General features: G+C 36.5%; 1 protein-coding gene across 1 annotated transcript in view; it reads right to left on the bottom strand.

Moving 5' to 3' along the window:
* Positions 1 to 478: 478 nt before the first annotated feature.
* The window catches only part of FBXO3 (F-box protein 3), a 32,559-nt gene continuing 13,307 nt past the window's right edge, over positions 479 to 19,730 (bottom strand). Inside the window, exons 4-11 of the mRNA XM_039233369.1 lie at positions 17,132 to 17,246; positions 15,167 to 15,371; positions 13,996 to 14,041; positions 10,634 to 10,718; positions 9,679 to 9,801; positions 8,066 to 8,181; positions 7,152 to 7,342; positions 479 to 1,736 (exon numbers count right to left, since the gene is read on the bottom strand). Coding sequence (XP_039089300.1) covers positions 1,560 to 1,736; positions 7,152 to 7,342; positions 8,066 to 8,181; positions 9,679 to 9,801; positions 10,634 to 10,718; positions 13,996 to 14,041; positions 15,167 to 15,371; positions 17,132 to 17,246 — 1,058 coding nt within the window. The 3' untranslated portion in view covers positions 479 to 1,559. The remainder of the gene's footprint in view (positions 1,737 to 7,151; positions 7,343 to 8,065; positions 8,182 to 9,678; positions 9,802 to 10,633; positions 10,719 to 13,995; positions 14,042 to 15,166; positions 15,372 to 17,131; positions 17,247 to 19,730) is intronic.

The raw sequence follows: 19,730 nt of genomic DNA, 5'->3' as shown, positions 1-19,730 counted from the left end.
AGAGGAGAGGTCAACCAGTAATGACGAAGAAGCAAAAATGGCACGGGATCCTGGGACCAGCTTTAACTTTCAACATTAACTAGTTTTAAATTATTGTTTTATTGAGAAATTTTATTTTTTTTTAAAACTCAGTAGGCTGGGTTTTTTGTTTTTTGTTTTTTTAAAGGGGAGAGATAGGCATAATAGAAGGATTTGGTAGCCTGATGATAAAATTTAAAAAACAGGCAGGAAAAACAACTTACTGCATTTCACAACATTTTGGCACGTGCCAATATGAAAGGGTCTTCATAGTCCCTGGGGCAGCTGCTTAACCCTGTATATTCTTCCCTCTTTCTACAGTTTTCCCTACAAAAGAACTATTCCTGCGGAAAACAGAAAGTAGAGCATATGACACGATCAAAGCCAGGAAATGACTTTGAATGGGCCTCTGGCAACAGGCCAAGAAGTTTCAATTTCATCTTCCATCTTAAGAGTAAAGGCTGATTAATATTAGTTTATGGAAAATAGGCAATTACACAAAATACAGGATCAGAACCAAAATTCGTTTTTAAAATGTGAGTTTTTGCCACTTGGAGGATGTCATTCCAAACTCTTAATTATATAATTACAAAAAAAAAAATCCGTGTTTATACTTAGTCTTAACATAAAATTCATGTCACTTATCACAAAGTTAGACAGTCAAGTGTATAAAGGAGAAACAAAACGGAAGCAGTATTTACAAATTTAGAGTACAGGAGACATTGTGAAGATTCTTCTGTTAATAAACAATATAACACACAGTTTTATACACTACATTTCAAAAATGACGCATCTGTGAACAATATGAAAAAGGTCATTGCACTAAAGACTTTAAATTAAATTCAAAGTTGTCACGTTGAAGGTTTTAAATTCAAGGTCGGTAGAATTGAAGACTATATGCGAGGCCAAGGTCATAGCGATAAAGACTTTAAGTTCAAGGTTATAGTGATGACAACTTTAAATTCAAGGACAGATTGTCTAAGAAAGGACAAACAACTAGCATTCAAAGTATTAGGTCAATTAGTTCCCTGGGAGTACAAAATATATAGGAATCACTAAATGGATTAGCCTAATTACAAATTCTGTTCATTTCTAAATAATTCACAACTGCAAGAAGTCTTTGCACAGAATCATTCAGTCACATAGTTCCTCTCTATCCCTGCATAGATATTTCTGCTACATTTAAAAACCCTTATTCAAAACAATTCCCTCCCGTTTCCCTATGTGTAGAAGTATAAAATCTTTTAAAGCAAAGCAATGTCTGTTCTTTAGGTAGAGAACTATTCACCCATAGATAGACTTCTAGAAGAGAGGAAAACAAACAAATGAAACCGATTCCCATTTCCTCTCCTACCTCAAAAACACAAAGCGAACCAAAACAATCCAATTCCTAATGTAATGTCGCAGAGAACCCAGGGCCTGGAACAACATTTCATGCTAGTTTTCCTGCTATGTGCTGAGAAAAATTTAGTTATTTACATTATTGAGACATCTATTTAACAGACTGGATTCAGGCCGGTGCTTTGGCCGGCAGAGGCTTGCTAGAAAAGGCGAGAGCAGCGGCGCCTGCGAATGGGAACTTCAAAGACTCTCCTTCGTCTCTCTTCCTCATCATCTTCATCAGATTCGTCCATATCTGCTGAGTCGTCATCATCGTCTTCCTCCTCCTCCTCCTCTTCTTCCTCTTCCATCTCTTCGTATTCATCAGGACCCATTTCCTTGAAAGAGAAAACAATCTTTTGATAAGAACTTCCATCAGTTTTTTATACTTATTTTATGTAAATTCTCACTTAATCTATAATCTAAACAACTGGACATGCCAAATATTCATTTGTACAGAATTGAACAGTGTATTTTCATAATGCACTTGCTGATGCAAGAATCTAGAGTGTATATACATACGTATATATACCACATATATACATATATACCACGTGTTTTAAAATGCTCAGTGTGGTTTTAATGGTAAATATACTTCACTAATACAGTATATATTTTTTATCTGGTAGTTGATAATTTGTACAAGGGAGCCAACTGACTGCTCCTAACAACCCAAGATAAAATTATACTGAATTTATTTCAGTGGATTAAGTAACAATTCTTTATTAATCTATATGCTTATAGAAAAGAGGATGTAAAAACATTAATAAGGTATGACCTCTACTGGTAACTTTTATGTACTGTCAGGAGGTCTAATAGATTTCTGTGGAGCTCCTACTAGAAAGGCACATCGATTCAATTCAACCACCACAGGTAGCCTCTACTTTGAAATTAACTTGTCGAAGGCTCTCCAAATAGGGCAATAGTGAGGTTGAACATGCAAGATCTAAACATTTCATGGAAACTTCCGCTTACACAGTGTCTCTAATCAAATCTCAATTTACTCTGCTGTCAATTTTTCTCTCTCCTACATTTGAAGACTCAATGAGAGGAGCTGCTAATGGGACAGAGTTCTGAACAGCAAGGAGCACCTAGCTGGTAATGCAGGAAGTACTGGGAAACGTGGAAATGTGATGTCGGCAAACGCCGTTCCCCCAAGGCCTTTATGGGCTTACATATCCAGCACTCACTACCCCTCTGAGCTCATCTCTAACCACTCTGCCCTAGTCACTTCACTCCACCTGCATCAGCCTCCTTGCATTCTTCAAACACACCCAAGCATTATTATGTTTATGTAACATGAGTGCTTCATGGCCTTTGCACTTACTGTTCCTTTGTTTAGAACACCCTTCTCCCACATATATCCACCTGGCTCCCTCTACTTCTTTCAAATCTCAAATCAAATGTCACTGAGGCCTTCCCCAACATATCTTTATATGAGAACAACCCAACAGACACTCCTTATAGCCTTTATTCTGATTTTTCTCCAGAGCACTTTTTACTACTTGGTATAACTAGAGAGTGTTTATTTGCTACCCTTTTCTAACTAGAATGTAAATTCCAAGGCAGAGGTGTTTTTGTTTTCTTTTCTTTTTAATTTCCTCAACTTTTTTTTTTTTATTGAGGTATAATTGACATACAACTTTACATTAGTTCCAGGTGCACAACATAATGATTTGATATTTGTATATATTACAAAATGATCACCACAGTAGGTCTGGTTAACATCTATCACCGTACATAGTTACAGAATGTTTTCTTGTGATGAGAACTCTTAAGATGTATTCTCTTAGCAACTTTCAAACAGGCAATACAGTATTAACTACAGTCACCGTGCTGTACATTACATCCCCGAAGGCAGATTTTGGCTGTATTGTTCACTGCATTTCCCCCAGCACCTAGTAGGCACTCAATAAATATTTGTTGAGCAAGCAAATTAACTCATGTAGGAGAAAGAAACTGTTCTTTAGGAGTTGTCAAAGGATTGTCACTTAGGATTTATTATAACACTAATAACAACAACATTAACAACAATCAGAGAAAATATACATAAATATGACATGATATTCCATTATTTTTATTTTTTATTTTCTCAATCTAAGGAATGAAGACTTTAAAATTCAGTAGAAGGTTCCAAAAGGGTGACGGGGAAGGCTTAGGAAATTCTAAAACATTAAATTCAGGTAGCATGATCATTAGTCATCTTAAGAAGAGAACAGGAAAAAAAAATGTTAAAGAAATCAATGCGGCTGAAGAGGGAGACTGCGCATGATTTCAGATAAAAATGTACGCACAGAAGCAGCAGATGAAAAGAGGCGCACGCGAGTAAGGTAGAAATAAAAAAGCAGTGGGAACCTCTCAAGTGTCCAAGAACAAACAAGAAACCCACCTAGAGCAAGAAAAAGCTTAAGATCAACCCAACGCATATTTTATAGTGACATTCAAATTATAAAGCAAAAGCAAGTATTAAATACAATAATTTTCATATGGTTAGGGCACAAAAAAGGAAAACAATTCCATTTCTGTATCAAGAAAACGAGTATTTCCACAGGAAAGGTACAATACAAATACAGCACAATACAAATACAATCCCCACTGCCTCTTTCATGTTGATTAGAAGTAAGTCCAGAATTCTCATTTCTTTTATTGATTTCTCATCCTTGAGAGAGAGAAACATTTTCCACAAGGCGGGTCAGAAAGTTTATATGCTTATTTGTGGTTGGGAGGAAATTAAAGCTCTAAATAAGTAAGAACATGGTTAAGAGGGTTGAACATGTGATGAGTTTATTATTATAATTTAAAATTATAAATTTAAAAATTGTAAACTTTAAAAAAAGAGTACGTAAATATTATAAAACTTCTCAGTTTTCATTTCTAACATGATAAATATTGATATAACCCATATAAACAAGAGTTCTTTGAAGTCCTCGATAATTTTTAAAAGTTTAAGGGAGCCATGAGACAGAAAAGTTTGAGAACTACTGTCCTAAATCAAAGACTACTTTATACCCCACCCTAACAAACATTAACAACAAGCCTCAATAGGGGCAAGCGGACCCCATAGTAACCTAAATGCCTGCCCAAACAAACTGCCACATTCTTTACACTTTACATCTGGAATATTAGCAATTTTAGGACAATAAATGTTATCAAAGACAGAGAGAGAAATTTCATAATAATAAAAGAAAGCACTTCATTAAAAAGACACAAGAATCCCAAGCATATTTGCATATAATTATAGAGCTTCAAAATACATGAAGCATATCTGATAGAATTAAAAAGAGAAATGGACAAAACTGTAATTGTGGTTGGAGATTTCAACAATCATCTTTCAGAGAGCAAAGACAAAAAAAATCCAATATATAGAAGACTTGAAAAACACTCAACCAATTTGAACTATCATTTATAGTATAATATTCCCACGAACAGCAGAATATACATTCTTTTCAAATACACAGGATTCGTTACCAAAATAGACCATAATGCTGGGACAAGAAACATTTAAAAGGATTAAAACTACACACAGTGGGTTCTCTAACCATCACAAAATCAGAAATAATTAAACAAGCGTTAACTGGAAAACCTCCAAATGTTTGAAAATGAACACATTTTTAGAAAAGTTACAGACCAAAATTAAGTTACAAGGGAAATTTGAGAATATTTTGAATTAAATGTTAATGAAAGCAACACATCAAAATTTATGAAACACAGCCAAAACAGTGCTTTAGAGGGAAAAAAAGGGCCTAAAATCAATAATCTAAACTTCTACCTTAAGAAGCTGGCAAAAAAAAACCAAAAACAAATCCCAAAGTAAGTAGAAGGAGATAAATATAACTGCAGAATCAATGAAATAGAAAATGAACAAACAATAGAGAAAACCAGTGAAACCCAAAGGTGTTCTTTCAAATGACTAATAAAAAGGATAACCCCTTAAGTGAATTGATCAACAAAAGATATAAATTATCAATATTAAGAGCAAAAAAGGACATATGCCTATAGTTCTTACGGCCATTAAAAGGATATCAAGGGAATATTGTAAATAATTTTATGCCAATAAGTTCAACATTTAGACAAAATGAACAAATTCCTTGAAAGACACAAATTACCAAAAGTGAAACAAGAAGCAATAGAAAATACATTATAGAAATTAAATTCCTATTTCAAACTTTCCCACCAAGAGAACTCTAGTGCCAGATGGCTTCACTAATGAGCTGTATCAAACATTCATAGATGATACCAATCTCATACAGAAACTGGACTAGTCAAAAACAGGAGAATGTTATAGGAAGTAACAAATTCCTGGTACTGGAAATATACAGTAGAAAGCATTCTTCCACTGGGAGGGAAGCTAAGCTTCACTTCCAAACCCAGTCTGTAGATCCTTTTCACCAGACATGCAAGCGTAATGGCCTAAAGTCTCATCATCATCCTTCTCTTTCCAAACAGGGAATGTGTCAGCTCTGGGCCAGATTAATATCACGTCCATCTTCCCTCACTTATCTTGGACTCGCCCAGCAGGGTCATCCCAGGAGCCAGAGGGCCCTCTCTGAACATTCAACACCTATGATTCAGTTACATTCTGGGTATACAAGTCATATTTCATTCCTATTGTATAGCTGGAGCCTCAAAATTCTCTTTAATTATTTTATAATCCATAAAGTTGGGGTACTGCCACGATCATAAGGTAATCCTAAAGATGAGATTTAAAATTATACCTACTTGATTTAGGAAAGGATCCCAAAGAGAGATGACTACAAAGAGGGTGTAATGGGTAGACTTGTACTTTTAGTCATCTCTCTATAGGATATTTGAATTATTTTATAAAACTGGGCTTTTTATTTATTTTTAAAAATTTTTTTTAATGCTTATTATTTTTGAGCAAGAGAGAGACAGAGCATGAGTGGGGGAGGAGCAGAGAGAGAGGGAGACACAGAATCCCAATCAGGCTCCAGGCTCTGAGCTGTCAGCACAGATCCCGATGCAGGGCTCGAACTCACAAACTGCGAGATCATGACCTGAGCTAACGTCGGTGCTCAACCAACTGAGCCACCCAGGTGCCCCCAAAATTGGGCTTTTTAGCAAAAACATTTCAAGAAATTATTTTCCTAATCCTAATGAAATAAAGCCTGTTCTAACTGGTCTAGTGTGGTGTTTCTCATTAGGCCACAGAACTGGTTTTGGAAACACTGGAAAAGAGACTGAACCTTTAAAACCGATAACAATTCTACATGATATTATGAGAGTGGATTTGTTTCATTATACATTTGTCCAAACCCACAGAATATACAACACCAAGAGTGAACCCTAATGTAGACTATAGACTTTGGGTGATTTTGATGTGCTAATGTACGTTCATCAACTGTTAACAAAAATACCACTCTGGTGGGAGATATTGATAACGGGGAAATCTGTGCATGCATGGGGGCAGGGGGTATCTGGGAAATTTCTGTACCTTCTGCTCAATTTTCTGTGAATCTAAAACTGCTCAAAAAAAAAGTGACATCTATGAAAAGCAAAAAACAGCTAACAGTAGAGTTACTCTGACTGAAGTGTATGGAGTCTAGCTTACTTATTATCCACCACCCCTACATATTCACATGGTCCCCCCCCACCCCATGATATTTCCTCAGAATGTCTAGGGTTCTCTGGGAACACCATTTGTAAACCATTTGTCTGGCTAATCAACAAAATCCCTCTGTGGAGTAATTTCTACAAAGTCACATAAATCAGTCCCAGAGGAAAATTTAACTCACCAATCGGGCTATAGACACCCTGAATGTTGGACAAGCCATATGGAATCGGGGAATAGCAACATTAAAGATCTTGTCTTTAAAGTAAAGAAAATGGAAGGTATAATATCCTTCCATATATCCTGATGTTGTAGAAAATGTGGTACAACTTGTGTATTCATATACCCGACCCGGGCTGATGATTGGAAATTCACCTGCAGAGAAAACAATAATAAGAAACCAAAGGATAAAATTCAGTTCTTCATCACAGCAAATAAGATAATGCCCTCTATGGGATTATGCAAACCACGTTGAAGTAAATGCACAATTAGGAAAAAAAAAAAAAAACAACTAAAAGAAAACATAGCAAAATGTTAACAGTGATGGTATTAGGGTTCAGAAACTTAAGATAATTATAATCTTTTAAAAAGCCGAATGTCAATGATAATCGGAGCTAAAGGTAATTGAAATCCACAAATAAAAATCTGTGCTACTGATTTTAACATTTCCCCCACATTTCAAAAAGATTACCAATATGAAATGTATTTTCTCCTTCTGCTCTATGCCTGGTAACCACAGAATATAATTTATGCCACCAAAAAAATAAAGAACTTAAGAAGCAAATAAAGAACTCGGTGAGCCACAAAACGGAAAATCAATCCCTGAAAAATTGTTTGCTATAATTTTAGAAAAGTTCACATTTAAGGTACTAATCTAATAGAATAATGATCTTTACACATTATATTTATGAAGCAAAGTACTGGAGTTAAAGAAAGCCCAAAATCTATGGTATCCTTCACATTGTAAACATAGCTATTAGAAGATCAGTCTTATCCATTAACTACATCATGCATTTTCTACGTTGTATGTCACCTAGATGCTTTCCAAAATGTTTTAGAGGTAACTGATATATAAACACAAATCTTGAAATTACATACCAACTACTCCAGGTCCTTGAACTTCTTCTACATCACCTTTTGCATTTGTTATTCTCCAATAGCGACTGTCCAACTGACAAGCCTTCTCAGGAAGTGCATCCTTTGACATTTCAATCCTGGAGAAGGGAAAGGGGTGGTAGAGACACAAATATGGCCTGACTTTGTTTCTTTTGTTTAAGAGCCATGATATTTGGACTAAGACTCTGAAAGAAATTTCCAAAGGAAATTAAGAAGCCCAGCCCAACATCTGTGTTAATCATTTAATTGTGTAAGTTCTCAGAGATATTGGCTTAATTAGCTTGACTCTCCCACAGAAATGCTTTCACTCAATTTGTTCACTTGACTTTCCATTAAAAATCAACAATAGAAAAGGCAACATAAAAATTTATAAACACGCTGGGTGACAATAATCTTTTGCTGTTCAAGTAAAGATCAATATATGAAATGCTTTCTAGGATACAGTGCAATGAAAAATTTCTGTTTTGAAAAAAATGATTTTTTTTTCACTACAAGACATTTCCCTTTTACTTCTAGAAAGCTCAAAGCAAAATGCCACTAGTCAGTTACTAGGATTACACCTTGACTTCTCCCCTTTTCTCTAGGAATCTGCTCTCTTATTTTGAGTACCTTATAAACAAGTGTCGGAGTTATTATTTTAAGCATGTTTCAATCCTAGGCAGGATCTGAATTAAACAATTAAAATAACAAACATCGGGGTGCCTGGGTGGCTCAGTTGGTTAAGCATCCAACTTTTGATTTCAGCTCAGGTCATGATCTCACAGTCCTTGAGACTGAGCCCCACAGTGGGCTCTGCGCTGACAGCACGGAAACTGCTGGGGATTCTCTCTCTTCCTCTCTCTCTGCTCCTCCCCGGCTCACAATCACCCGCTCTCTCTCAAAATTAAACTTAAAAAAACAAACAAAAACCCACAAATATCTGGAAGTGTGTAGATATATCAAAGACTGCATATAATACCAAAATCCTATGATGCTCTCTGGTTAGTATATGGCAGCAAAAATATTTCCAGTGTGTACATATGCATGTATATGTACTTTTTAAATATATGTAACATACCATAAAAAATATAAAAAGATATCTAAAAATAAAGTGTCTCTAATCCCTTAGGGCCAATGAGCAAGCTATCTTTATGTCACAGCACAGAATACTTCTAATTAAAACAAGTTTAATATTTGTTTTTTATTTAACCAAATCCAATGCTTAACACCGTGTCTGATCCTAGGCAGTACCTAATAAATATTTATTAGATTTTTAGCTGAATACAGGCAAGCCAACTGGAATTTAAAATGCATGGTTTCATCTTGGACAATTTGATAGCTTCTACAATGCATTACAACTCTCACAGAGAGCTTTCATGATGATTACAACTTAGTGTCCACCGCAAAGAGCATGGCACAGTTCTTTAAACACAGTACATCTGCAAGAAATAACTTACATAACTTAGATGTTACTGTAAACTCAAGATTATACAAAATTTTGTTATCCACTTTCCTCCACACCTCATCAAGAAGCTGTCTTTCAAAATGCATTTTACGTACCATGTCGAAGGGGAGAGAACAATACACCCATAGGATATAGGCCATCATCAACTCACCTGATTCGATATGTGAAGAAGTAGTGGGGCGGATGTACAGAGCTAAGTTCTGGCAGAAACGATGTGGAAACTGACACTGTAATGTCCCCAGTTGTTGCTACACACTCTGGATCATGAACATATCTAGGTAATTTTAAAGCATTAAACATTTTTTAATCAACTAACTTCAAGTCTCTAAGATAAAAGATTTCAAGATACAATGTGAAATAGCTTTTACTTTACCTTAGGATCAAAAATTTAAACCATATTTGGGAACGTAAAGGTATAGTCCTATTAAGATTAGAAGAAAACTATAAATTACAAACTAGAAAACCTTGAAGACTTTAGAGCCGTAATGACAGCAGCCAGGGCTCAATGATCAGTGGTGCCAGTAATGATTCAGTAATTAAACTGGAAACTGAAAAGAGCTTATCTCAGTTTTCAGAGCCAGGAAACATTTGGGACATCTGAAAATCCTATCAATAGTGGCCCTGACAATAAGATGTGTTAGTAAGTTATTCTAGAGACCTCTAATTTCTAATTAATCTATCATTTCTGCCAACCAGGTTACTGTGAACCAATATTACCTGTACTACAATCTGTCATACCTGGAAGTTTCATCTAGAGATAATAAATAGTATTTGCCAGAAGTTAACGGTTACTGAATTGCTATTCAAAATAAATCCATTAACTGGCAAACAGCTTCCCCCTCCCCAAAAGAGACTATGTATAAAAAGAAACTATACTATAAAGCCCTAACTTCTAAATCAAAATCCGTTTTTTCTCTTGATCCTTCAAGAGGAGAAAAATATTGCCTATCCAAGTGTCGGAATGTGACTTTAAAGTGAGAATAAAGTAGTGGCATTTAAGAAAACGAGAGGTTCTATTATTAACCTTCTTTGAAACTTCAAGATCTGTAGCTAATGGTTTTTTCTGACTTACAAACATTTTTATTCAAAAGTTCTGAGTGAAATACCTGAAAATCTGGTCTCTGATGATTGGGAAGCCACCCGATACAACATTGTTGACATAAGAAGTAAACCAGTCAGTAAAAGTAGCACCTATAAACCAGGAAGGGGTGGGGAGGAAGAAAAGGACAAATAGATTTTATAAAATCTGTACAGGAAATAAGGAAACAATGATAATTTCTCCATGCTTAAGATATGAGATCAAAACTAGAAACACAGATATACTTCCACTTTCGTTCATGGGTCAATTTTAATTCTCAATTCTCCTCTCATTCTCAACTACCTTGCTAGGCAATCTTCCATCTACCTTCAAACTATATTTTAGACCTATAATTCAATAATAAATTTTTAAACTTTATTTTGTGCTGGTATAAGAATGAAAAGTCTTCTCTGTCTATAATTTCTAGAACATATGGAACAAAGGAGAAACGGCTATGTCTAGAAGAAACTACAGGAAAAATATTAGCAACTATCCTCAGATGATCTGGGTATACCCTTGGCCCAGGTACATCCTGAGTCATGCATGAGATTCTGGCAGATGCCAGGCTCACTATGGGCATCTAACAGGGTTATGGCACTGTAGCGTTCTGGGCATCAGACCAATCCCAAAGTAGTCTACAGATTCAAAGGCATAGCGGTCCTCCATATTCAATGACCACCTCAAAGTCTAGTCTAGACCCGACTACACATCAGTGATCTACTGAGTAGATCAATGACAAGTATTTACACGAATTATGTTTGCGCCTTCCAGGTAGTATAAATTAACTTTCTCAGACCCCCCCATTATCTATGATTAATACAACTCAGTGCCTGGCAACATTAGTCCCTTAATCAATGTTTTTCTGTATGGATGTTCTCTATAATCTTGTTTCTATTAACCCAGTTCTTACATTCTGTCATGCTGAACATTGGAGCTAAATGTATAGTATTTACTTACCATTCTACTATTTAGAGAATAATAGAAGAAATAATTTAAGCTTGGGTCTTAGGGTTTCTAGCTTTCAATTTTTAAGGGCATCAACCGAGAGAAGGGAAACTACAACAGAAGGCTCTTTGCTCAGTGTCTACTAATGAATGGCCTATTCTGACCCTTTACTTACTGAATGTTATTGTATTCAAATGGTCACCTACCATCTATCCACTCTGAACAAGATAGTGAGGAGCCACATGAATAATGTCATTAAAATTCACAGAAGCTACAATTTTGTTTATAGAACTAGTAATTTCCCTGTAAAGTTTAAAACATCATTTTGTATAATTCGTGGAATAAAATGTTACAGTGAGACCATCAAAAAGTTTTCATGGTTTACCCAAAATAGAAATTGGTGTGTTGTATTTTAATGTATCCTAATTTATTACGATACACACTCAAGTGTATTCTTTAAAATGAGGACAAAATTTTCTAGGCAGTCTTCACTACTCAACTTGTCTGAACACAGATTCTAGTTTTCTTAAATATCTATTAATAATTCACTAAGGGGTGCCTGGGTGGCTCAGTCGGTTGAGCGTCCGACTTCAGTTCAGATCATGATCTCATGGTTTGTGGGTTCGAGCCCCGCATCGGGCTCTGTGCTGACAGCTGGCTTAGAGCCTGGAGCCTGCTTCATATTCTGTGTCTCCCTCTCTTTCTGACCCTCCCCTGCTCACGCTGTCTCTCTCTCTCTCTTTCTCAGAAATAAATAAAAAACATTTAAAAATATATTTAAAAAAATAATTCACTAAACACTAAACCATCTTGTGTTTTACCAAAAATTCCAAGAAAATCAAACTTAGTTGAATCAAGATGTAATTTATATATTCCAACGTAGTTTACCTTTTAAAGTAAGCCTATATCTTGGTGTCTCTTTGATAACATTGGAGTTTTATCAACGCAGCTTAAAGGAAGTTGTTTTTTTTTTCTGATATGTATTTATTATTGAGACAGACAGAAGAGAGCATGAATGGGGGAGGGTCAGAGAGAGAGGGAGACACAGAATCTGAAGCAGGCTCCAGGCTCTGAGATGTCAGCACAGAGCCTGACATGGGGTTTGAAACCACAAATCATGAGATCATGACCTGAGCCGAAGTTGGATGCTTAACCAACTGAGCCACCCAGGCGCCCCAGGAAGCTGCTTTCTTATCTCTCCTCCCAGCACTAACTTCTTACTTCATCTCTCCTCCCTCAGTGCATCTCAAATCTTTTGCTTTGCTGCTCTCTTATTCCAGGAGGAATCCCAGCTACTAGAATAGTATTCATCAGACCTTAGTACTCTGCGGTAGTGGTGGGGCCTTCCACACATGTCAGACCAGCACCAAACTAAGAATATGAAACTCAGAGCTTAGCTGGTAGCTTACCTTGGAGTTCAGGGAGCCTTTAGTTTATAAATTAGTAGCACCACTGTTCTAGAGCCATGGTGATCATCTCTGAAGGTATGTGCTATGCAAAGATGCCAAAGAAGGCAATGAGAAGGGGCATAACCCCCAGAGGCACTTAACTTGGAAACAATAGACTACATGAATCAGGGGGAGCTAAAAGCTAGAGGCTAAGTTAAACAGTTTTTTGTAACTTACTACGCAGGAGAGAGAGTTTCTTGATATTGTGAAGTATACCACAAACCCGGAATGTGTCACAGTTTGGAACAAATGGAGACTAATACTCTGTTCGAGGTTCCAATTAGGAGATATAATTAAATGCAGACACCTTAGCCTCCAAGGCCTCTTTACTATTAATATATGGGGGTGTTTAATATGTGCCTTTAAAAAGCAGAATGGATAGTCAGGAAGTCCTTAAGGGAGGAAAATATAAGCAAAACAAGATTGGATGAATAGCAAAGGGGTGAGCTGCAATTGCATACAAACCATTTTGTTCTCAAAATCCTGTGAGAAATACCTTTGAAGGTCAAGAAAAACTAGTTGTGCCAAGGAGTTCATGGAGCCCAGTTTACACTGGTTTTTGAAGATCTGCTGCTTGGAGATCTCTAGTGTGACTCATCAGTATTTTATTTTACTATAATTGGCACCACAGACTGTATAGGTATAAAGTAGTTTTATCTATCTCTATCTCTAATTATGTATTAATATGATTGATGGAAAGTTCACGTGTATATGCATTCACACGTACTCATAGTAATTCTACTCATTTCACTGTTCTAGAGCAGAGTCCTAGCAGCACAAGATTATGCAGGGCATGGCTTTTTCCCCAAATAGAAAAGAAATTCAAAGTATAAGTGCTATTTGAATAAGAGCCTAGATGCAGTACTTTATAAACCAGGAAGACTTAAGAAGGACAAGTTTAAACTGTCAGCTGATCAAGTAACTGGAAAAGTTTTTACCGACTTCATTTTTTTTGACCAGGAAGGAAAAAGGAAAAGGAAGATGGTTTTTGTCCTACCTATGATAAACATGTCAATAGCAGCTGGATTCCGAGCCATTTGGTCCTAGGCGAGAACAAAAATATTGTAATTGAGAAAAATAGATTTTAGTTAATTTCTCATTGTTTGTTACCTGTATCTTTCCCTGGAGACAAGGCAAAATCGATAAAAATAGCAAGTGCTCTCACCAACACTCGGGCATTCCTTATACTTTTCAGTCCTTGCTCTTAGGATTTCTGTATTTAGGCCCCTTCTAGAAAGTCCTTAGAAGACTGCCAGGCACTTCACAGTAATAGTTAAACGGCTTATGAACTGCTATTACTGTTACAATGAAATAAAAAATTATCCTTTAAGAAGTTAAGGTAAGAAGATACACAGCCTATTGGGAAGGGGCTCTGATTCAGAGTCAAGAGACGTGACAACCCTAAGCTGGTCACTTCTCTCAGTAACTGGAGAGACCAAGCCATCATCCTACAACCTGACAGAGGGAGCAGGTCAGACATGAGCTAAAAGACATGAAAATGCTTAAGGAAGAAAATAAAAGCTGTAAAATCTCTTTAAATATTTTAAATGTTATATGGAGTCACGTCTCTGAAATGATCTATGATTTTCTATTTTAAATTCCTCTTTTCAGTTACAAGTTCACAACTTGGCAAAAATGAAGCCAGAAGATCTACAACTACGAAATTACAAAGAACTGAAGAAATGAGAATGAAACCAAACACCACATGTTCTGTGATTATACTACAACCATAACAAAAGCCTCCAAAAAAATGATCCACATTTTTCAACAACTCAACTATCTAATGAAGAGTTTAAAAAGTTTCTATTGCACTCAGAATGTGAATCAGTTGGTGTTCCAAAGCTAAGTTTTTTACGTTAGAAATTAAGTTAGAAATGTATATTACTTCAACAAAATCTCATTCGTTTTCCTGGAATTTAAATTGCCTTAACACATATCACAGACCGCCCTCTGTATGCACAGTGCTTTGCACATTTGTCCAACGTCTTCTGGAATTTCGTTATGTCAGAAAACCATGGCCAAATATTAGCCCTCCAATTAGATGGGTCTATAATTAAATTGTATGATGCTCTATACCCATTCTACAGCCCTGGAAACTCCTAATGCACACATTTACACACTTGTCAGAACACATCTTACAGCCATATTTAAAAACAGTCTCTACTTACTGGACATTGGTAGAAGACTTCATTTTTGTTTCGGCCCTCTGCAGCTTCCACTGCTATGTACTGACTCAAACCAGTATGTATGCAAAACGTTAGAGGGAGACAGTATTTCAGTCCCTGTCTCTGCTGGAAGCCTCCAGCAGCCGTATCGACGTCTAACAAATCCTCAGAACGATAGTGATTGGACAGCGCCATACTTCCCAACAACCTGAGAAGAGAGACTCAAAATGTAATCAATTGCAGTGCTAACCAGTTGTGCTTCATCCTTTTGATGAAGGATGTTTACAACAACAGCTTTATTAGAACTGATGAACATGTCCATTCTAAAGCGGGAACACCAAAAACACTACAAATGCTTTATATTCAAACACTTGAGTGGAAAGATTCTGATTTAAATGAAAAATCATGATATTGCTTTCAAGACTATCTTGTCATGATATGCTGATTTGCTATAGTTTTGCTATATACGCATGTTTGACCATTTTAATGTTTGAAGGTGTAAATTCTGATACTTTTATCTTACTACAACTTTAACTTATCCTACTCTTCCAGACAATATCAATGTAAATCAACCTAAACCTTGCCCAAATTTTTATAAACTTCAGTTGCATGGGGTCTAAACTGATCTCACTGCATATAAATGAGAACACAGGTATTGGTTCTTGATGGGACCTTGATGGAAGGAATCCTTGATGATAGGAGTCCTATCCTAAGTTTCACTGTTTGCACTGCAGATAGATACAAATCCTTGTGTAGAAACTATGACCTGTTTGTCATGTCAATTCTGGAAAACTCTTTTATTAAAGTTCTTTCCTATTTGCTCTTGAAATATGACAATTTTTCAATTTCTGTAAGTTTCAGTTTAATAGGAAAAAAAAGACTAGAAAAAAGCAGCCAGTAATTTAGGCTTATCTAGTCCTAACTGCCCAATATTTGATTTCTGAATACTACTTTATAATCTCAGTATGATCAACCTGTACTCACTCATCCTTGATCTAAAACAGTCTCATATGATTCTTCACACACAAAGACACACCACCTTCCACTAAGAACAATGTAAAGTTCTCCCTAAACGCTTATGAGCATTTTCAGTTAGTGCAATGTCTCTGAAATAGCTTAATTTTCATAGAAGAACAAAAGGATTATACCCAAAGTATACAGTTTTTAATACTGTGAATGAATTTGACAGCTACTATATCGCCTGCCTTTGCCAAAACGTTCCACAATGAATATTTCCTCTTAAAACTAGGCCATTTAATTATGGGCTATGCCTGAATAGTCCCAACCCCAATCAGACTTGGTTTGTTTGTTTCAAAAATTTTTTTATGTTTTTATTTTATTTTGAGAGAGAGACAGGGAGTGAGCAGGGGAGGGGCAGAGAGAGAAGGAGACACAGAATCTGAAGCAGACTCCAGGCTCTGAGCTGTCAGCACAGAGCCCGATGCGGGGCTCAAACCCACAGACTATGAGATCATGACCTAAGCCGAAGTCGGATGCCCAACCGACTGAGCCACCCAGGTGCCCCTGTTTGTTTTATAAGGATGCATTGAAAGAAATACTGCATGCAAGAGACATATTTATTTTAGTAAAATCAAACCCAAGCAATGGATTTTGTTTTGTTCGCTTAAAGATTTTTTTTAATGTTTATTTATTTTTCAGAGAATAAGCACATGCATGAGCAAGACACAGAATCTGAAGCAGGCTCTAGGCTCTGAGCTATCAGCACAGAGCTGGACTCAGGGCTTGAACCCACGAACTGTGAAATCACAACCTGAGCCAAAGTCAGATGCTTAATCAACTGAGCCACCCAGGCACCCCTAGCTTTTGTCTTTTGGATTCTTACAAGGAAGAAGAGGGAATTCCTATACTCCTTTAATCTGTTAAGAGTAATTAGAAATTGTATTTCTTTAGTTTCATTCTGGGAAATAATTTGTATCATAAAAATAATCCAAATGGCAAATGTCTTACCCAGGAACCACTAACTTCTGCCCATTGTGGATACGATATGAACATCGATAATCATCAGGAAGCTTGCAACCAATCTGAGCTTCCACTGCGTCTAGGTCTTCCTCACGGGCACCCTCTGCAAATATATGAAACAGCAAATTAAGAAGGAACAATAAGCCTTACATCTAACGAGAAATACAATCTTCTGCTAGCCAGTGAAACAATTTAAGAGCAAGAGAATCCTGTCCAAATTGCACTGCTGAAATATAGGGAAATAGATGGAAAATTCAGTGTAACATTATTACCATTTTGGATAGGCTCTGACATTTGAAGCACCAAGAAGGAAATTCCTCAGTTTTCTAGGGAAAACACTGGCACTCAGTAAGATATGGAAAGGTAGGCAGCAGGGAGAGCCACAGTAATTTTTTCACATTATGCTGCAAACTTTAGGCTATATCTCATTTTTCTTAATCTAACACTAAAAAATATAAAACCTCTTCAGTTCTCCAAACTGACGTTGTTCAAGTGTCTTAACATAGTCTCTTAATGAGAAATACAGGGCATAGGTGGGTATAAGTTCATGCTGTGGAGAAGCCATTAACCTCAATCCAATTCTGCACGTTTTTAAGCTTGCCATATATTCCAGCTTTAAAAAGCTGGAAGTGATTACAAATACCAAGAGAAGGGATTCACTTCCAGCAATGGCTCACCAGCTTGTTGGAGCAAACTTCTTGTTGAGAGCCAGAAACAGAAAATTGGTTTCAAGCCTTTTGCAGAACTTCAAAGACAGTGGGGACTGGGGGAGAGGAGCAGTCAGAAGAACAGGGAAACTGAGAGCTCAGCTGGGCCTCTGGAGCAACCTTGTCTTTGAGGCCAAGTGCCAAGTCTGAAAGCACACATGTGGCTGAGAAGCTGAGCAAGGCTTTCTGCAGCAATACTGAGAGAATTTTCCAAAACTGATGAAAACATCAAACCACAGATTCAAGAAGCACTATAAAGCTGGTGGAGAACAGTTATAAAGAAAATCCTATCTAGGTACGTTATTGGAGAACCACTGAAACTCAAAGACAAAGAGATATCTTAAAAAGCAGCCAAAGAAGGAGGAAAGCATACAGTCCCCTTCAAAAGGACAACAATCAGACTGACAGCTACGTTCTCAACAGAAACAACAGAAGCCAGAAAAAATGGTATCTTTAATGTGCTGAAAAAAATAACTGTTGACTAGAATTCTATACCCACTGAATATTTATATTTCAAAAGTGTAGACGAAATACATACATTTTTAGATGAAAAAAAATCTAAAAAAATCAGGTGTAGCAGTCTGTCCTTTAAAAAATTACAAAAAATGGGGTGCCTGGGTGGCTCAGTAAGATGGGCATCCGACTTTGGCTCAGGTCATGATCTCACAGTTCCTTGGTTTGAGCCCCACATTGGGTTCTGTGCTGACAGCTTGAAGCCTGGAGCCTGCTTCAGATTCTGTGTTTCCCTCTCTCTCTGCCTATCCCAGCTCATGCTCTCTCTCTCTCTCTCTCAAAAATAAACATAAAAAAAATTTTTTTTAAATAATAATGTTTTCAGGGATAGAAAATATGTTCAAAATTAAGATCACAAAAACGAGAATACAAAAGGCAAGAGGGAGATAAATGGAGTTAATTCTAAGGTTCTTGTGTTGTCTGGGAAGTGGTAAAATTACTAATTTACAATAGATTTTAATTAAGTCAGAGATGCATGCTTTTAGATCTATGGTAGTCACTAAAAAACTTACATAAGAAAGGGAGGTACAGAATAAAAACTAATTAAGAAGAATAGAAAAAAAGGAACATCTGTTCAGGAGCACAAATAAAAAACAAATAGGAGGTATATATTTAAACCCAAATGTAATAGTAATTACATTAAACATAAATAAACTAAATAATCTAATAAATAAAACTGACAGACAAGATACAAAACAAAATACAATCATATATAAGAGAAACATCTTTGAGATGTAGACACAGAAAAGAAAGTTAAAATAGCTCTACCAACATTACACAAACAGACTTTCAGACACACAGCACTATCAGAAATAACAGGGCTTTTCGTAATGACAACAAGGTTAAATTCACTACACAAACATTGTAATACTAATTTTGTGTAGCTAATAACACAGTTTCTAAATATAATTTTTAAAATAACAGAACTAAAACAGAAAAAAAGATCTATCCATAACCATAGTTATTAGTATTTTATTGCTGTGCTATTAGCAGCTTAAAACTGCATTCATTCACTGCTCCACAATTTCTGTAGGTAAGCAGTCTGGACATGACTGAACTGGATCCTCCACACGGGTCCCACAGGCTGAAATCACTGTGTCAACTCCGGCTGCTATGCATCTTAGGTTATGCATCTTCTGCTCGAGGTCCTCTTCCAAGTTCACTGGCAATGGTCAGAATTCATTTCCTTGCAGTTGCAGGACTGAGGCCCTTAGCTCCCAGAAGCCACCTGCCATTCCCTATCACCTGGCCCTCATCACAACAGGCCAGTTTGCTATTCAAAGCCATTATAAAATATCCATGCTTCAAATCTCTCTGCCTTCTAGAAGGGCCTGGGTCCTTTTAAGGGCTCACCTGGTTAGGTCAGG

Source organism: Hyaena hyaena, unplaced genomic scaffold (assembly GCF_003009895.1).
Source record: "Hyaena hyaena isolate Hyena2069 unplaced genomic scaffold, ASM300989v1 scaffold_74, whole genome shotgun sequence".
NCBI lineage: Eukaryota > Metazoa > Chordata > Mammalia > Carnivora > Hyaenidae > Hyaena > Hyaena hyaena.
The sequence above is the reverse complement of the archived record's forward strand: the minus strand, read 5'-3'. Positions and strand labels throughout refer to the sequence as shown.